This window comes from Pseudopipra pipra, chromosome 7 (genome assembly GCF_036250125.1).
Source record: "Pseudopipra pipra isolate bDixPip1 chromosome 7, bDixPip1.hap1, whole genome shotgun sequence".
Classification (NCBI taxonomy): Eukaryota; Metazoa; Chordata; class Aves; order Passeriformes; family Pipridae; genus Pseudopipra; species Pseudopipra pipra.
The window spans coordinates 14527704-14547483 of record NC_087555.1 but is presented as its reverse complement, the minus strand read 5'-3'; the positions used below and the strand labels follow the sequence as shown (position 1 = coordinate 14547483).

At 43.0% G+C, this 19780-nt stretch overlaps 2 protein-coding genes across 5 annotated transcripts; one reads left to right on the top strand and one right to left on the bottom strand.

Moving 5' to 3' along the window:
- Positions 1 to 9062, bottom strand: LOC135417075 (shugoshin 2-like). Its single transcript, XM_064660676.1, has 9 exons — positions 8887 to 9062; positions 8580 to 8723; positions 7502 to 7677; positions 7197 to 7259; positions 6493 to 6587; positions 5424 to 5692; positions 2997 to 4937; positions 1637 to 1763; positions 1 to 865 (listed from the first exon to the last, which is right to left on the bottom strand). The coding sequence occupies exons 2-9, from the start codon at positions 8719 to 8721 to the stop codon at positions 664 to 666; spliced, it is 3015 nt and encodes a 1004-aa protein (XP_064516746.1). The 5' UTR covers positions 8722 to 8723; positions 8887 to 9062; the 3' UTR covers positions 1 to 663.
- On the top strand, positions 9040 to 19780 carry C7H2orf80 (chromosome 7 C2orf80 homolog). Of its 4 annotated transcripts, none has more exons than XM_064660690.1 (10): positions 9040 to 9268; positions 12093 to 12252; positions 12840 to 12916; positions 13744 to 13825; positions 14318 to 14400; positions 14548 to 14635; positions 15190 to 15267; positions 17177 to 17264; positions 17855 to 17973; positions 18642 to 19780. In XM_064660690.1, the coding sequence occupies exons 3-10, from the start codon at positions 12876 to 12878 to the stop codon at positions 18726 to 18728; spliced, it is 666 nt and encodes a 221-aa protein (XP_064516760.1). In that variant the 5' UTR covers positions 9040 to 9268; positions 12093 to 12252; positions 12840 to 12875; the 3' UTR covers positions 18729 to 19780. The 4 variants fall into 4 exon arrangements, with proteins under 4 accessions (XP_064516760.1, XP_064516759.1, XP_064516757.1 ...); XM_064660689.1 differs by lacking the exons at positions 9040 to 9268; positions 12093 to 12252 and adding an exon at positions 13330 to 13453 and having other exon boundaries at positions 12838 to 12916; positions 18642 to 18766; positions 19304 to 19780; XM_064660687.1 differs by lacking the exons at positions 9040 to 9268; positions 12093 to 12252 and adding an exon at positions 13330 to 13453 and having other exon boundaries at positions 12838 to 12916.

Here is a 19780-nt window from a genome sequence, read left to right as displayed (position 1 = left end):
TTGTATGTTGAGATAAGAAAGTTTAATAATTGCAAATAAAAGTAAGAATACAATAATAAAGGTAATTAATAATAATAACTAAAAATAATAAAAAGGAAACAAACAAGTGTTACATAATGCAATTGCTCAGCACCCACTGACCAATGTCAAGCCCCCCTTCCTGAACCCAGACTGGCCACGCTTCTAGGTATATAGTTATAATAAATACAGCTTAGCAAAAAACCAAAACATCAGTGTGTTAACAGCATTACCATTCCGAATCCAAACACAAAACTGTAAGAGCTACTAAGAAATTAACCCTACCCTAGCTAAAGCCAGGACAGTTGGGTACAGGGCTCATATTCCACTGTGGCAAAGCTTTATACAGCGGACTAAGGGAGAGCACAGGAAGGAAGCAGAAGACAGTGAGCAGCTAACCATACAGAATGTAAGGGCCGTGTCCATCATTACAACAGACATCCACTCAACACTCTCCCCACCCCATGAGTCCCAAAGATTTCAAAACAGAAGAAATCCACAGTGCAAAGCTCAATTCATTGAATCAGTCCTTTGGCTGCACTGGTTGGAATAGTTCAGCTGTCTGGTCAGCAACCTCCATCTTTGCTCTGGCCTCTTCAATTGCGGCTGGACAGAGAAGCTTCTAGGAACTTGGAGGTTGCCTATTCAACTGTTATTTTCATCCTGACTCGTTCCTGTTGTTATAAACTTACCTACCTTGGCACTGGGACATCCTTCAGGAAGCCATTCTTCTTCCTCTTTCATCTTCTGGGTCATTCTCTTGGCTTTAACAGAATTCTTTTTTCTTTTGTAGCGAAGAGAGCAGAGGAACGCGGTGTCTGTAAATGGGTCGCCCTGCCTCAGTTTTCTGCAGAACCAAAAGGGTTACATTGAGTCATCAAGGATTCCTTGAAAACTTGTATGATTTTAGTCCCCAAAGTTTCTGATTTTACTGCAGTGCTTCTCCTACAAGATGATTGAGTGGTACAGTTTGTTCCTTGTCCATTACAGGGTACCTTCTGACCCAATATAACCAGCTATTCAAAGAAAGTTCAAACTGTGACACTTTTCAGGGGAAAAGCATAGTACTACCCTGTAGCATAACAACAAAGTCATTATTTTAGGAGTTAAATGATTCTGTCTAATAGCCATTGGATGTACTGAATCTACAGTTTCTTAGGGAAAAGATGCAGCTATTTGTTTAGAAACTCATATCTGCTAGAAAAAGTGAATATAGATACAGCCTGCTCTCAGGAGGAAAGTACTACTCAGGTGTGTAAAACTTTATCCATCGCAGAATGCAAATGAAACCAAGGCTTTTGCTGAGCCATCTCTATCTACTCTGTACTTTATCCTCATGCTACTGCCTCATTAACACTGGAGTACCACAGATGCCCATTCAACAAGGGAAATAACATCTTTGGTAGTTTGTTACCAGAAGCCTACACATCCATCCCGTGATGATGCAGAATTTTGGCATAACCACACTGTGGTAGAAGAGAAGGACCACAGGACACAAAGAGTAAGAGGAACTTAAACAAAGCAACAGCGGATCCAGCCCTGGAGGGTGAACACATGAGAGCAGAGCAAGTGTTGCAGCATGAGAGCAGTCATTGGAAGGAATAGTTTAAAGCCCAACCTGTTGAGGTTTGGTTCTTTATAGCAGGCTGGTTTCCGTCTCCGCCTGGATGAGCGCTCTGATACCTCTTCTGAGATGGAGCAGGACGGAATCCTGGTATTGTTCAAGTCCTGCAGTGGTCTGATCTCTGCAAAGGGAGACATTCACATGAGTTGATCAAAGTGATTCCAAATAATTTCCAGATATCCTAAAAAATAACAGCTGCCAAATATAAAGGACTGCATTACCACATTTCTCTGAACACTGCACAAACCTGAATCCAAATCACATTCCCTCTAAACTCAGGAGACCATTTTAATCCAAAAATACCAGACCTGCTCCTCAAAAGTCAGCTCATAAATCAAATTAGGTTCCTAAGTGAAAAAATACAGATTACTAATACTAATTGTAACAAATGTCGATAGAGCCTTCCTAAATCTTCGTTCGCAAAGCCTAGCCATGATGATGAATACTGCTAGTATCATGGGCCCTGGTGTAGTAGAAAAATGATACAAAAAATATATTTGATAGTTGTAATGCCCAGGAGCTTACAGCCTGGAGGAGAGAGCAAGCTTATGGCACACAAACAACCTACCAGCAACTTACCAACTTCTAGCAAGACAAGACCACGCCAATGTTCACTGCAGCTTTCAAAGTGAAGTCAGAAAAAAGGAGGGCAGGAGAACAAACTTACTCCCTCTCTACAAAGTACAGCCCACTCTAGTTGTAACAGGCTTGTTTGTCAACAGCTACAGAAAGAAAAACCCCATGAAATTACTCTCTTTACTGAGCATCCACTAATAGCAAACTCCTCAAAAGGATCAGCTTAACTACTGTATTACCAGCCAAGGGATACACCCTCCAAATTCTTAAAAAAAAAAAAATTTAAGTTAGCTCCTGATTAATTTCCAGTGAAGATCTCACCTAGAGGTATGAAATCTGAAACCTTGCAGCACTAACCACTCTGGACCAAAAATTTGCCATCTTCTTCATATTCTGTGCCCAATAATGCTGACTCCAGTAAGCAGGGTCAGCATCAAATTAGACTTTCCAACTGCTTGAGTAGTTGATTTTCTAAATTAATACACATGCTCTGCAGATAACAACAGTGGTAAAACAAGACTTGCAGCACATGCTGCTAGTCTTTCCCAATATCCACAAGTGGAAAAAATGGCCAGCAATTCTCACAGGAATGCTGATAAACTAGAAGCAAATGCAGCCACAGAAATGACTGGCCAGCACTGGTGGAAGCATAAATGATCAGATTGGAGACTGATCTTTAACTCTGAAAAAAGAAAAGAAATAAAATATAAGCATTTGCTGCATAGATTCTTTTCCTCTCATCTCCAAACACAGGAACCCTCCCCAGCCTACCACCTACCAGGTTCCTGTGAAGATGAGCTCTGAGAACTTGACTGAGAACTTGTTTCCCCAGGTATTTCCTCTGCAGTCTTCTCCTTAAATATCAGGGAGCTTTTCAGCCAAACAGGGGATTTTTCTGGCATTCTGTTGCCCTCAGCACTCAAGCTCTTGGAAACTGGTACTTCAGTAAGCCTGGAGCTGACAGGCAAAGCTGCACAACTGGTCATAGAGGAGGATTCAAGATTGTTAGGAAGGTCCATAAGAGTATTTGTAAGTGATATCTCAGGTATCTGCTCCTCCAGGAAGCCATCTGGCTCAGACAGCAGATCTGTAATGAAGGAAAACTTCCCTGTAGGGACAGTTTGCTTGGGTGCAAGTTCCGTTGAACTTCCAGTGAGAACATCGGCACCATCACTTTGTCTGGCCAGGGTAACAGACTCTGGAGGTCTAGAGTTGTTCCTCTGAGGCTTGGGTTTGCAGCAGGCTTTTTTTTTCAAATCACTCATGTTGTCAACATTAGCTTGCCTTTCTTCTTGAGGGCCCCTTGTCTGGTTTTTATTGCTCTTTTGATAGTTCTTAGCAGCTCTGGGGATTTTGCTAGGTTTGATCCCAGGAACTGATCTGGGAGGTACATTTTCACCCCCATCAAATTCTGTCTGGACGCAACCCAAGTTTCCTGCAAGATCCAAAGGGTGGATAATGTAAGTTTTCCTGTTACGTTTAACATTACCAGGCAAATCCTTTGTGCTCTCCTTAGCTACTCCTTGAACATCTGTACAGGGCCCAAAAACATCAACTTCGTTTCTCTGATCACAATTGCTTAACCTGACAGTTTTCCTCCTTGTCCGGCTTCTTTTAGGATGTTCTTCATCTTTGGCCTCTGGTATTTTCACACTCTTTGGCAGATACTCCTCATCAGAATCAACTCTTTGCCTAATTACTCTAGTTTTTCTGTTGATTTTCTGTCTGATGCTCTTTCTGCTCACACTTGAGTCCTCCTGCAAAGCACAGGCACTTGAGGTCTCTTTCCTGAAGAAAAGTGAATTTTGTGGCCTGGAATCATCTGAGGGAATTTCATGACTTGAAAAAGTATGAACTGGGCTTTTTAATAAACTCTCCATATTTTGGATCTCAAAGATAGGTCCCTTAACCTGTTGCATTAAGTCACCACCTTCAAGACTGGGCAGCTGTGCTGGATTCACCACAAATGTACTTTCAAGATCTCGGATTCTATCAGGAGAGTGGGAATGGTGCTCCACGCTACAGTCTCTGTTCTTGCTGTCAAAAGCCCCCACATAGGCCTTTTGCCCCACCTCACAAACTTCAGACTCAGTAGGGCATGTTGCAACTTCGGGCTGAAGAAGTTTCTTTGCATTTTGAGCACACTCTTCACTTTGAGATATATCAGGACTACGTTCTACACTGGTTTTAGTTGCGTTTGTTTTCTTTTTTCCTGTGCTTGCTCTTTTAACAGTCATTTTCTCACCAGTTTTACAACTACCTTTGCTTTTAACCTTTACAGGAACAAACTCAGGGACTTGGCTATAGGTGGAGTCCGTTTCAACACCACACTCAGTTTCTTTAGCCTGTGGCTGATCACAGAAAGTCTCTTTACCCACAGATTTTCTGTCAGAAATAACACTGGTTTGCGTAGGTGAAGCCAGGGAGCTGGGTGATTTCAGCTGTTGCTGTGTGTTGTTGTTGCTGGAGCTGCTGCTGTCCTTTGTGACACTACACAAAGCAGCCTGAGTGGAACTGACACGCGGGAAGATGCCCACACCAGAAGATGGAGTGCTTGTAGCAAATAGGGTGGAACGCTTTCTCCTCTGAGTAACGTGCCCTTGTGAGAGATGATCAAGGAAATGTTTTGCCATCTCATCAGCCTCATACGAAAGACGATGACTTTCCCAGGCAAGCGCTGGGAAACTGTTGGGATTTTGGTTGGTAGTGCACAAGACCTCTGTTGGAAAGACAAAATTCATTCCTAAGATGGAAAAATGCAGCAGGCAAATGCCAGCTTTCCCAATACCACGAAAAGCCTTGCCCCACACACTGTCACAAATCCAGAGCATAGAAAAACATGATTTTGTCTCTACACATAAGAGTTATTACTTATATGGCAAATCCACAAGGAAAAGTTGTGCATCTAGTCAGATTCTGCACCTTCAGACATTTCTGAAAATCTTATATAAGCTCAGTGCTTATTGCTCAAAAAGCCTGATTTGCAATCTTGAACTATTGCAAACATGCCAAATATCCACAGCAACACATCCCATTCTGGGATACGAGTAACTACAGCAATAACAGCACCAGGGAAGCATGCAGTTCCTACCAGCTATTGGAGTCATGGTTAGGAGCTAACTGGAACTCAGGCACTGCACTCATGCATTTCTGAGCACAGATACACAAAGTCATACCAGAAGAACAGCAAAAGATGCAAATTTACCTCCAAAGATGCAAGAGTCATGAAAAGCCTCCTGCGCTTCCTTTGTTTCAGTGAACTTCTTCCCATTCTCTTCCTGGTGGGATTGAGGTTCCTCAGCATGCTGTGGTGGCAAAGTGTCTTTGGAGGCAACAGGCACGATGTTCAGGGGCTCATTAGAAGGAGGTCTCTGAAGTTCTCCTGAGGATGTTTGTACTGCTGTGGAGCTGCCACCTTGCTGTCCTGCATCACACAGCTTGGAAATGGGCACCCTCATTGGTATCCCTGTAGCCCTGGTGAGAAGGAATAACAGCAATGGAGCATGTTCCATGTATATGACAGCCCCAGAATCCAGCAGAGTAACTACAGCTTTCACCTCCATCAGTTGACAAAATATATTTCTGAAGTCTTCAAGTGCTGAAGAACACACACTGCCCAAGCAGGACAGATTTCCCACTTTTGGGCAAGCACAACACATAAGGAGATCACACTGCTGTGGACACAGAAGTAGGAGAAAAATACACTGAGGGAACAAGGAAGTAAAGGCCTTTCAGCACACAGGTTGTGACCACACATTCACCTTTCTGTGGAACACCAACGCAGCTGCCTGGTGTTACGCGTGTGGGCAACCCCAAGAACTCCCCTGTGCTCTGAAGGGAGACTAAACAGAGGAGAAACAGAACTTCAGATACATTTTAAGAGACCCTGCTCTGATCATTTTTCCAGAATACAAGCTTACATCATACAAGCAGGTGACTATTAAGCATATATATGTAACAAAGTGGCCAGCTATGGCATTCACTCATTCAAGGAAATCTTGCAGTGCTCACCAGCTACAGGGGGAAAACTACCCAAAAGCAATGCACTCTCAAATAAAAAAGGCAGAAGGACCACCTTTTGCACAGACTTGGCATTAGGACAAACAAGACAAGGAGTGGCAGCAGAAAGACACAGAGTAAAGGAAAACATCAAGCAGTGGAGGTTCAGAGAAGATATCTCACATAAAACTGGCAACTGGGCACACACACAAAACACAAGAAGTTTAGCATCTAGAAATTCAGGACAAGCTTGCCGTTATCATTTTAAGGCCCACCTCAGAAGATGACCATCTGCAATATCATCAGCCCAGCAATCTTCAGTCATGCTGCTCTTCTGGCCACTGGACAAGGATGCAGAATTTGTATGAAACTGGGAAGAAGAGAAATAGAAGAATGGGTTAAAGTTGTTACAATCCTTAGTGCAGCCTCATGCACAGAAACAGCAGAAGCTCAGTTTCACTCTGGAAAAAATGTAAAATGCTGCCAGTGACCCACTCCCATTTAAAATTGCATAAATTATGAAATAAAAAATTATGAAATAACTAGATTCTGTCTCCACAAGATTAAGGATGAAGTTAAACTAGTTCAGAAAATATGAGACTAGGAAGCAGGAATATTTTCCCCATCCACCCATGAGATAGGAAAATGTCCTATTCCCTATCCCAAGTTGCCATGGCAAAACTTTAAAAAATAAATTGAAAAGAAGTCATAACATGTCAGAGCAGAAGAGCCTACTGGCCAATACAGCCAACGACCTAGAGGAAAGCAGTTCAAAACTGTAGCCCTTCCAACAGAATAAATTACTGCAGAAATCCTTAACATCAAGCTAAAAACAAGGACGCAGCCAGCATAATTCAAGCAAGCAAATAAAAACAGCTTAAGCATCCAACACTGCAGTGAGCAGGCAACACAAAGCAAAAGACAGAGACAAACAAAGCCCCCTTCCCAGAGCAGTGTGCTCATGTTTCCCATGGTTTACCTCAGACAGCTGGGCCATCTTAACTGCAGCCAGAAGATTTTCAAATTCTTTCAAGATATTATTCTGTTGAGGTAATAAAAGAGAGAGAAACCATAAAGACATTAAATTAAAACATCTATTCCAACAAGGATATTGGTAGCTAGAGCAAGGAACTGGGGAGAACAAGGCAAATGAATGGTGACCTTCTTCATATGCTGAGAATTTGGACAATCAGCAACAGGTCACTCCTCCCAAGGTTGAGATGCTAGTGCTGCATGCCTTGCCTACCACACCTCCCCATGCCAGCCACGTTGCTAGTGCCATACCTGGAAGGAGAGCCTGTGCCGCAGCACAGCGTTCTGGAAGTGACACTGCTCCACCTCCTTCTGTAAGATGGTCTTCTCCCGGGTGAGCCGCTGTGCATTGGCTTTCTCTGCATTGAGGGCCAGAGCCAATGCTTTATTGTTGTGCTTCAGGGAGACTTTAATACTAGAAGAGTTGTCTGTAAGAGATAGAGAGATATCACACAGAATCAGCATCCAAGGTTTCATCCATGCCTCTTCCCTCATCATACTTCTTCTTCCTCTTTCCAGAATAGCTTTCCTTAGATTTGGATCTCTACAACTCAACAGCCCACACACAAAACCAGCAGTATAATTCCTTCCAGCAATAGAAGTCTCCAGAGAAGAGCAGGAACAAAATTTCCATAATAACCTGCAACACTTCAGACACCCTCTTCATCCTCAGTTGGTCATGCTCAGGTGGCAAGCTACTGCTTCAATTCTTAATGCATGATAGCATGGTTCAGGTGCTGAGTTTGAAAAGATATGCTTCTGGCTCTGAATATGCCACCTGAGTCCTCATCTCTATCCAAAAAGTTGGAGAAAAACCTATTTTCCTCTAGTTGTCCTTGAGTAGATTTAGAGCCATGTTTCCCAATTTCAAAACAATTAAATAAGAGTAATAGAAATATCTAATTTTTTCAAGGTAGTCCAAATTATCTCATGTGCTATCTTTGCATTATTTCCCCCATAAAAACAAGTCACAGTTGGGCTAGTTTCTGCACAGGATTGCATATACACTAAAATACTTTCCACACCTCTTGTTTTTGCTATTTGGACCCTGAGGATGCCTGATGTCATCTGAGATGCTGCTGAGCAGCCTTTGACGCCCCAAGCTGCTGTTCCAGAGGTTCTGTGTTAAACCTGCCAGTCACAGATACTTCAGACACCCTTGGACACCTTGAGTGACACTTAACACTCATTTGCAGGTCATTGAATTCACTAGAAACCCCTCGGGCAGAGAAGCTGCCAAGACTGCCGCCCACCGCCACGGCCAAAGGCACAGTTCCAAGCTGATGTAGCTGCCAGCCCCTGCACGCGCTGCAACGCAAAATACACTCACTGATGATTTTCGTTTTGATTTTGGATACAAGCGAGGCATTCAACTTCGCAGTCCTCAAGGCACCCTTTTTCTTCTCCCGCATCCTCTCTCTTACGCCGCTCAGGCTGAAGAAGGACGTGTCGGCGGCCTTCAAAGACGCCATCGCTGTAGAGAGTGACACCGAGCAGGGTTAGCACCCGTATTCCCCGCCAGCAAGTCCTTGGCGGCCAAGACTCGTACTACCCCCGAGCAGCGGCCCCGCGGCCCCTCACGGCCCGAGCAGCTCTGGGCACAGCCCCGCCGCCCCCCGCACGGATCCCCGGCTCACCCGCGGACGGGGCGGCTGCCTCTCGCCGCGGACGGGGCCGGAGGGGAGGGCGCGAGAAGGAAGAGAAAGCCCTGACTACCGAGCGACTTTTGAAAGCGAGCGGGCCGGCGGGCAGCCCGCCCCTCGCCCCGCCCCGCGAGATGGCGGCGGGAGGGGCGTCCTTGGCCGGCCGAGGCTGCTCTGTTCGCCCTCACGGCCTAGGCGGACCCCGAAAGGCGCCTTCCCGGCCGCCGCGGCCCCGCTGCCCTTCGGGCTGGAAGCCCCGAACTTTGAGGCGCTGCTACCGCCACCTGCCCCGGCCCCACGGAGCTACACCGCTCCTGGAATGCCTCAGAAAAGCCCGGGGGTTGTTCTGAAGGGCGAATTTCACCCAAAAATGAGGGTTGGTTCGTGCAGAGAGCTTGGCTTGCAGCTTTCACTTGACAGTCTCGTTTTACTGTCTATTAAAATGATTTTTTTTCTTATGTAATTTTCACTTCAACCCAAGTTAATGCAGACACCCTTGAATTTGCCCTCAAGAAGCTGACATTATATATGCTGGTGTGATGACGTTCAATATTTTAAGGAAATGACACATAAGGAAAAAGCAGCCAAATAATTTGAAAAACAATGATTTAGAGTGGAGATGCAATTTATAGCAGAGGTGCCAAGAGAATAAGGCCGATGAAAACGTGTCTACCTATTGTCCCCAAACAGGTTCCTTTAACCCGTGTGCTATTGGCTGGTCCCCACATAGAGTCAAGGTATTTGATTTATTTACATTTCTGCGCAGAAACGAATGCTGGGGGTCAAATCCACAAAGCCAGCACTATGAGTATCAAAACTTTTCACTATTTATACGTTTTAGTAAACAAAGGCATTAATGTTCATTGGCTACAAGTTCCATAGTTCTCTTATTCATCAGTATTCTATCTTTTATTAGTGAAATGATTCCCTCACTTCTTATGCTAATTAGTCCATATACTCTTCTTTTGAATTGGTGGGTTTCGTGAGTCAACAGTCACAATGTGCCCCTGCCAGAATTACCTTTTACCTAGTTGGGGCTGATTTCAGCACAGTTGATGAATTGGCTTTGTTAGGTTCTTCCTTATCTTGGGAGTTCTGCCAAATGTCCTTGTGGCTCATAAATTCTGCATTTTTTGTGTCCACTATCAGTAGTACATCCTTCTCTCCAAACTTTTTTAATGTCCCGCTGGAGCTGAGATCATTGAAGCATGTCAAGGCCTAAACCTTAGCAAGGCAATTGTATCAATAAGTAATTTATCTTTCTAACAAGTTGGAGTGAATAAATTAAGTAGCAGATTGACCAAACACCCTCTATACCTGCCCTGAAATCAGACCTGCAGTGGGTTACAATTCTGCAGGGACACACAGCTGCCTGTAGCTTTATTTCTTGCTCCAGGGAAATACACTGCTGTTAAATATGCTGTGGTCTGGGAAAAAGACATAAGTATCCTCTAAGACATATTCTATGCTGCATGTGTGACAAATTCTACAGTTGAGGGGTCTAAACTTGCTTTACTAAATTTATTAAGTTACTTTACTAGGTTTATTAAGCCCACTGGTCAGCAAATTAAATTAACAGTTGGTATTTTAAAAACAGAGACTCTCTATTTAAATAGTGGAAATCTTTGCCAGGAAATATTGCAGATGTCAATTACTCAGAATTTCAATTTTACTTACTCAAAAAGTGATTGGACAAGTTTGTGAAAGTTAAAAACAAGCAAGGGCTATTGACAACCAATGCAACACTTTTTGCTGAAAAAGGTCCTGAACTGGAGAACAGAGAAATACACTGAGAAAGTCTGATGCCTGCCAGCACATTTCCTCCATCTCTTCCCCAGGCATCCACTAGTGGCTGCTATTTTATCTTTACCTGGGAAGAGGACAAACACAGTGGCTTCCCCTGCCTTGCAATGATGCAGAAGCATTTCTTGCATTTGGGGAAATGGCAGGAGTCAGTTCATCTGAGGGCTAGGGACCAGACTCATTTCAGGAAAGTCCCTTTCTTCATCAGGGTATCACCCTCGCTACATAACAGGAGAGGGGCTGGGTTAGTAGGACTTGAGGTCAGCCCTGGCATGACTATGTTTACTTTGTGAAGGTCACTTTTCCCTCTCATCTGGCCACACCAGCAGATAAGCCCTGTGTAAGTGACTGGTGGAAAGTTACACCTGGCAAGAAGTAGATCTCTGTTTCTCAGAGCAAGAAGCAGCAGCTCTACTGGAGACACGATTGCCATGATGCCTGCCAGGTGAATGCCCTCAGAAATCAAATCTAGCTTGGAATGAAAGGTGGGAAGTGCTAAGCTTGGTGCTCCTTCTGCCATAGAATAAATGAGAATGGAAAATGATATAACGAATAGAAAGTATAACACAAATTCTACAAATACCGAGTAGACATCTTCCTGGAAAACATCTATGTCTCATGATAATACATTTCCTTTTATGTTTTCTTGGGACGTCACAAAGAGGGGCAACATTATGATCATTCTCATAAAATCATTCCTATTTTTTACTAGGAAGTCAGTTAATAACAGAAAAATTACATTTCCAAGAAGAGGGATGGCTCATTCCATTCAGAGCTACAGCCTGCAAACTTTCCTAATCTACAAAATCCAATAGCTTCTCACTGACTTGCTAGTCATCATGATACATTGGCTACCATCAGCAATCCCGTGCAAGATGTGCCCTGCCTCCATTGGAAGGACAACAGTGGAGCTTAGAACATCATGTTGGGATTTTCTGACTGTTAGAATTTCTCTCAATACTGTAAGCAAAAACATAACATAGATGAACGAACAAGTAGCAGCATCCTTGCTATATGCCATAAACGCTGGAAATGGAACTGTAGATGGGCTCTTGGAAGGTATCAGGTCTAGTCTTTCACCATTCCATTTGGTGAAATGCTGAAACAGTAGGAGCTGGTATCTTCTTTTACAAGGAATTAGATCTGTTAGAAAACCTGGTGAATAGTTTCTGCCTCCCTTGTTAGCAAGTCTTTTATGTTTCCAACTAGCCACTCAGCAGTGTAACTCAATGCCTAGAAGTGTATTAGGATCATCTAGCTTGAAACTGATAACCCAAGCTGAAGGTGCAGGTTTAACCTCTTCTTTGTGATGGTTTTGGTTTGTTGTTTGGGGTTTTTTTCTTTCAGTTTCTCTCAGGTCAGCAGCACTGTTTCTAAGCAACATTGTTTCTAAGCAGCAGTCCTGCATGAAGCCATAGCCTAATTTCCCTGGCACACAAAGGAAGACAGAGGCAAGAAAGGAACAACAACATCAAGAGGGAAATCCTCCTCATAAATACCTGAAGTCAGAGAGGCTCCAAACCCAGATCCTGAGGCCTATTGCAAAAGCTGACCCAGGTAGTGCATGATTTCTTGTGTACATGTATGAGAGGTAGAATAGGGGGACAATATTCAGCAACAGAGAGTTTGTATATTATGGAGCAAAGGAGTGGAGCACGTGCTCCACGTGCATGTTACAATATATTGGTGGGCCAGGTGCTGGCTTATCTCTTTGCTGTTAGTTCATCTTGCAGCCTGTCCTCTTCCCTGTTTCTACCACATAGATCTGGTTAACAGACACACAGTGGGGAGAGCAAGCCTTGTGCTAAGAAACCTGTAAGCGGCAGCAGGTCAATAGCTTGCATTATATGAGAGATATACATCACTACGTTGGGGATGGAGGCAGCCTGCAAGCTGATGCTCAAGATTGATACTTATTCTAAATGGGTTCATTCTGCCCATTTCCCATTACCAAACTCTTTACCATCACTGTCAGTACTGTTCATGTTGTCTTCTTTCTTGATTAAATTTTTGTCAGTTTCTATTTTAATCCTACCTTGGAAATTATTTTGGCTAGATTTTTGTAGGGGGTCTCCCAAGTGTCACGCTCTCTTTATCTGTTTTTGAGATTTGTTCACTGGCAGAGACACTTGGTTCTCTCCTAGATCCCATTGAGCTTATGCTACAATGACAACTAGAATATGGAAAGAAAACACCTGAAGAAAAAGATCGAAAATCTTCTGTAAGTAATAACTGCCCACAACTGCTTTCACTGCACTAGAGATTGGCTTGTTTTCATTGCAAAGAGTTGTATGACTAGGTGGATGACAACTCTCAAACCTCAGTCTTCTCTTGCTGGAAAGAATAAACAGACTTCTTTTGACAATTTCTTGCATGCAGCCTGCAGTGTAAGCCCTGACTGCACATGGGACAGTAGAATCATCACAGCCCAGAACTTGCTCAGTGGAGCAACCAGAGAGGTGCAGAATTCCCCCCTTGCAATGCATCCAGGGCAGCTGCTGTCTGTAAGGGGTCTCCTAGTTAATGCCGCAGTGTCTCATGCTCTTCAGTGCAGGATTGCCCAGCAGACAACTCCTCAGGGATGTAAGCAGTGTCCCCTCTATTCCACACAAGTCCTGCGCCCATCTTCTCTAGGAATGCTGGCATGGATCTGTAGTATTTCATCTGAGGAAAGATTGCAGAATCAGGCCTCCTTTGAACGAGAAGAACAAGCACCAGTGAAGCATCTCTTTCATTCTCTGTACAGTGAAATTCTTCTGTGAGTCCCCAGACTTTAAATAATGGTTTCATATTTCTTCTTCCTATTTTGGAGCCTTTGGAGAAGACAGCAGTGTGGTTTGAAGGAAGCTAAGATTAGCACAGATGCAAAAAACTAACAGCTTTCCTACTTGGGAACTATCTGTAAGAAATCCTGCAGCAGATTCCTAGCCCTGAATCATAGTGAATTTAGCCTTGGTCTTGAAGTATCTTTAAAGTCCTCTATTACATTTCCTATGCACTGGTTTGCTTAGAACCAGCTGTAATTTAGAGTTATTTCCTTGCTTTAAGGGGAGATTATGTTGGCATCAGACTACGAGAAAAAGAATTTGATCCAAGAGGACAAAGGCCACCCACCTTTCTAGATGACACGGTAATCACCAGAATTCCTACTTCCTATCCTCTTTAACTGCGGGGCTCCTGAGAATTCTGAAGGATGGCTATTTGGTACAGCTAAATAACCTATCCCTACAATGATAAATAGCAGCCCATTACTGAAATGAGTACCTAAACTGGCTGTGAATAGCACCTGGGTATAACGTATCCAAGATAATTCAAGATTTTGTTGATTTTTTTACCAAGAAAAAGCTATTCACAGAAGACATTTGATAAAGTTAAGTCAACTAACCAAAGATTATTCTTCACAAGCCAAGTCTGTTGGTGCATAACAAAACAGAAAGTCTTCCTGGATGCATTTTAAACCTCTGAAACCTCATCAAGTGTCTTACAACAAGTGAGGTACCCAGTTAGTTGAGGCAATATTGGGCACAGCTCAGGTTTCCCTGCATTACCCTGGTCTTTCTGTCTTCCCTCAGTCAAGCAATTCCAGTCAAACAAAACAAATAAGATTCTTCTGTCTTTCCAGGTCCATTACAACTTAGCCCTCAGTGTTGCTTTACTGTGGCTTAGTGACTTGGATGCTCCGATTGCACTGACAAGAGAGAAAATGTGAGTATTGAAAAGCTGAGGTCCTGCTGTTGCGGTGGGTTACACCAGTGTGAAAATGAGGTAAAAGCAGCAGTGAATCGACCCCAAGACTACTTTTTGCATTTATAACACCAGAATAATAATCTTCTTGTTCAAAACACCATACAGGAGCTTTGCAGCTCGCAACAAATACACATATCCCAACCGAACTGAGAGAGAAGCTATGATATTATCTTCATACGCTGGAATATTAATGGTAAGAGCACAAGGAAGATGGCAGTATCTTTTATTCTATGGCATATAGAATAGAATAGAATAGAATAGAATAGAATAGAATAGAATAGAATAGAATAGAATAGAATAGAATAGAATAGAATAGAATAGAATAGAATAGAATAGAATAGAATAGAATAGAATAGAAAAGAATAGAAAACTCCCTGTACCCCAGATGCCTTTGTTCATCAAAAGCACAGTATACAGACAGTGCAAATATTACAATTCCATTCCATTTGTAACAAGTAGCCATTAAGTTTTGTGCAGTCTTAGAAAACAAAGTAGTCAGTTTCAGTAGGTGTGTATATGTTACTTAACTTGTTTCACCCAAGTGCAAAATGGCAAGCAAGTTTCAGGACCAGATCTCAATAGATTGGTACCAGCAGTATGAAACAATACCAGAAGTTCATGTGAAAGCTGTTTCAGAGATCAAAGGAAGGGGATATGAGCTGGATTTAATTCATTTACTTGAAAGAATACTACTGCTGAAAGCTGAATCTCTCTTTTACCTGTTTTTTTACCTTTTACTGCTCACAGAACAGCATTCCTGTAGAAGAGATCTTTGAGATTTACAGCATGAGGCCCTCAGCAACACACTGGCAGAGGTCTGCAAATGTGAGTGATTTGGGTTTTTTTCAGCATCTGTAAAGGAAGTGATCCTATAATATCTGTGCCTTTCAAAAAAAAAGCTACATTTTAAACTGAAGTCATTTGCCCCTTTTGCCCCATTAGTAATAGCAAACAAGCTCCAGCCCTCTCTTAGGACAGAGCAAAAAGCTGAATTATTCACCACCTCCTTCTCTATCTTACAGTGTGCCAGGGAGAGGCAAGAAAAGGGCAGCCCAGTTACTCACATCCACACTAAGATGTAACACAGCTCCTGCACCTTTGTGATAATGCTTTACAGAGGAGCATTCCCGCCAGCATGCTCTTATTACCACTAGTGTGGAGTAGGGGAAGAGGCTATGCAATTCTGAGACACAGCCTGGCATGTGTTCAGAGCAACTTTCTCTAGCAATGTATCTTTAGTCATATAATTGCCCTTTAAAAACCAGGAAAGGTATTATAATCTTTAATTTATGACTCAAGTCACAGGAAAGTATTCCATATGACCCAAGTCCATAATGAAAAAGCATTTGTACTGGAATATATAGATTTTCTTTTCAGTAACACAGACTTTATTGATGTTTCCCAAGCAACCATTAAAAGTTGATGTGGACTTGCAGTCAGACTATAACAGATGATTCCCATGTAATTCACAGTGCACTTTATTTTTTTTTTTTACCTCAGTCATGCTTAGCTGTAATATCAATGACAGACTGCCACCCGGTGTCCAGAAAGGGCAGAGCTACACCAGCTCACAGTTACATGCAACAGAACAGCCTTGACTGTAACCTCTCTTAGTTTAATTCTTCCATGTCAAGCACTAGATATGTCACTAGATGCCACGTAAGGGCATTTCACAATATGTTATTTAGAAAGAGGGATCTTATTCTCTGCTCCTGGGACAAGTGGGTGGATCAGCTGTCCCTCCTTTTGCTGTGAATATTACACTGTATATTTTCACTGTCTTGGTTCTTATGGACAGGAATACTTTTCTCTAGGAACTTCCAACCCAGGATATTTTTAGAAATCTCTATTTTGAGTGCTCACCATACACTGCAGAGGAGTGATATTTTCTTGAAAGGTTTCCAGTTAATCATGCTGTTTCCCATGGTGGGGTGTTTGAGTTTTTGCTTGAGTTTTGGTGGTTTTTTTCTTTGGGAGGAGGGGAGGTTATTAGTGGTATTTTTAGCTTTGATTTATATTCTGATGTTATGCAAGCAGAGACAAAGAAAGACATCTCATGTTACTGTGCACTTGCCTAGATCCTGTCTCTCATGGACTCAGAGACACTTCCTTAATGGTCACAAGGTAGCAAAGTTAAAAAATTTTCTAAAGAGGAAGATAAGCCATTGTTATCAGGATTTCCAGTTTCTGTTTCAGCCAACACCACTGCTTCATTTTATTCATGGGCTTAAGATCATTCCCAACCTATGAGAAAGGAACAAAAATGCTTTGCTGAGCTGGGAAGCTAAGGATACTTTATTTTGCAAAGCCTTGATTCATTTAAGAGGTTAAACCTACTGTTTTAAACTAACAGTAACTCTTGGAGCTCAACTTATGCTTCCTTAAGAGTCCTGGACTCAAAGAGATGGAATACAGCCCATCTGAAAATTCAGTTTCTGTGGGTATTTCCCACTGAAGTAAAATGGGGGAGATTCCTGTTACCCCTCATCACTTTTGAAGCTTTGGCTTGAATCTCCTTGGAAATCAAGCACTAGCCTTACCAAGATATATAGGTACTTAGGGAGCCTAAGCCACATCCTAGTGACATTTAGGATGGAGGTTATAAATGGTGCTCATTTATCCATCAGGACTGCTGAAGCAGTTACCTTAGTTTCTGCTGACCAGAAGAGTATGTCCATTGTCTTAGCAAATGGTTTCTGCAGGTACACTTATTTATGAATTGTTGTCTTTTCAGGACCATTGGATTCAGCCTTTCAGGTTCTCCCTGCATCCGTTTGCCATGCTGACTGCCCCTGAAGCTGCAGAGTATGCCTGGAAGCAAAGTGAGTACATTTCACCCCAACTCCTACAAGGCCAGGGCAGGGGAACACAGAGCAGCACCAGGCCCAGCAGAGCCACTAAGTTACAGCCTGCTGAGCTCCAACAGCTGCACATGGAAAGGATAGTGAAAGCCTCGGTCTGTGCGTCTTCTGTTGTTGCGGCATGGGGGGAGGTACAGGTGTTTTCTCATTGTAGCCTAGAAATGGCATCTAGCTCAGGCTCCTGAGGTTCATGACAATTGCAAAAGGTGCATTTTGCTCAGGTTGAGGTAAAAAATATGATTACATATTTCTAGTAGAATCAGCCTTCATGTCTGTCCATCACTTGTTTGTTCTTAAGCTTGGACTAATACTAGAACTTTTGCAAAGGTCAGTTATGCTACTGGCCAGCAAGAGCCACCTACAACTTGCCTGTTTCTTCTCCAAGTGCAGCACAAATGAGAATAACTGCAGGAGCATTAGAGAATTTGAAGCTGGAACCCTTACCTCCAATCATGAGATGACTGCAAGTGAGCCCATGCAGTAGGTCTGTAAACCAGCCTGGTGGCATTCTGTAAGCCCAAGATGATACAAGGCTCTTTCTCTCTCCCAAGGCATCAAGTACCAGACAGCAACAGCACATCAAAAGCAAGGACCTTGTTCAGCAAGGAGAGCTAAAAAGGACCACAAGCAACTAGACCCACTGACCAGAGGAAAGCAACACATTGACAAAGTAGGTCAATTCACACAAGCCAGTAAAATAGTGTTTGCAACACTATCACTGGATGTCACAGAGTGGCACTTCAGGCCACTTGGAGCCCACAAAGCCCACCAAAGAGTCTGCCCTTTTCAGTTCTCTTTAGCATGAGATGTTTCATAGCAGCACTAGTTTATAAAATAATGTCAATTCTAAATTAGACTGCAAGCTATTAACAGGAGGTGTCACTCGTGAGCTGGAAAGTCAACTCCAGTAATATTCAATATATACATGGAAAGCACTCTCCTGGCTAATATCCCCGAAAAACATATTCACATTTAGGTTTAAAAAACCCAAACCTATTGTTATAAAAATTAACAAAAACTTAACTCCATAAAGAACCCAGTAATGTCAGATTAGCCCAGCATGTTCATGACTTAGGTTCTGCCTTTCTATTTGACCTTGATTTGCTAAAGCTTGTTGTTTGCCGCAGCTCCACTGAGCAGCAGAGCTAAGAAAACATTCCAGCAGCAGGGCTGGATTTGATGAACTAGAGTAAGGGTGCTCCCCCACAGCCCTGAGTTCAACATGCATCACATGTCACACAGCAGGAGGGAAGCTGATCTGCCATGCAGTCCCCATCTCTCCCAATGGATTCAGCCCTGCCTGCTGTGCTTGCGCTTATTAACATTTGCATCCTGCAGGGAGCTACAGAAGCAAAACAAGGAATCTCTCCAAGGAAGCCTGGAACAGATTCAAAAGTGAGGAATGCAAAGGAAGCAAAGACATAACAAAAAACCTAAACTTCACGTACCTCACTTAGTTGTAGGTGAGCTAACTGATGTCTTCTATCTTAGCTTTGGTAATACATTTGCAACTTCTGTTTTGGTTGATTGGTTTTTTTGTTTGTTTGTTTTTAAATCTTAGCAGTCATTCCTTCCTTCCTTCCCACCCATCATATCTTACATCCAAGACATTCACTCCTCTTCCCTTAGCCAATTCTCTCCTGCTCCCCTGCCAGTGTGTTGGGAGCTTACATTTTCCCAGTGCATCCCTACTGATTCTCAATGCACCATGCTACTTTTACAGAGGCAAAGAGAGGATGCAGCACTTCAGGGGCAGGGAATACATACTTCCCCTTTTCCACAGTGCTTTGCAACTCCCACACATGATCCAGTGTTGGGCAGGAATGAGCGTCCCTGCACGTGACGTGTGGGTTGTGCCTCTCAGGATGATCACAATTTCTTCTGCTCTCCCCTCTAACCATCCTGCTTTCTTATTTCAGCAAAGGGAATAACTAAAAAAAAAGCCTCTCCCTGCAGTGCCAGTGTGGCACTGAAGTCTGTCTTCCAATCCCCATTTGTAGGTCTCTGATGATTTGCCTCTGTTATGTCCATACTGTGTTGCTGAAGAACACTCCCCATTTCCTAGATGGGCTGTCAACTTTCATCCTTGTACTGACTCTACCTTGGAATATAAGCTGGATGTGGTTCTTCTTCCACATCCCTCTCTTCCTCTGTCACGAAGCTTGAGCTCACAATATGGAGTGTTTGTATTAGACTCCTTCTACCTAATTCCATAGAAATTTCAGGGCTCAGTGGGATTGAAGTATTTCCTGCTGAGAGGTGTGTTTAACATTAATTGCAGGGTAGAGAGACTTCATTAGGGCTCTTTATATATAAAAATGAAGATTCCCAGATACTTGTAGCCAGGGGATAGACAGTTATCCAAAGCAGGGTCATATATTGTACAGCTGCATTAACCCATCTCTTGGAGATGGTCCTGTACTCTAACACAAAGTATCTGCTAAAGGAAAAACCAATAAACATTTGTGAAGCAAAAA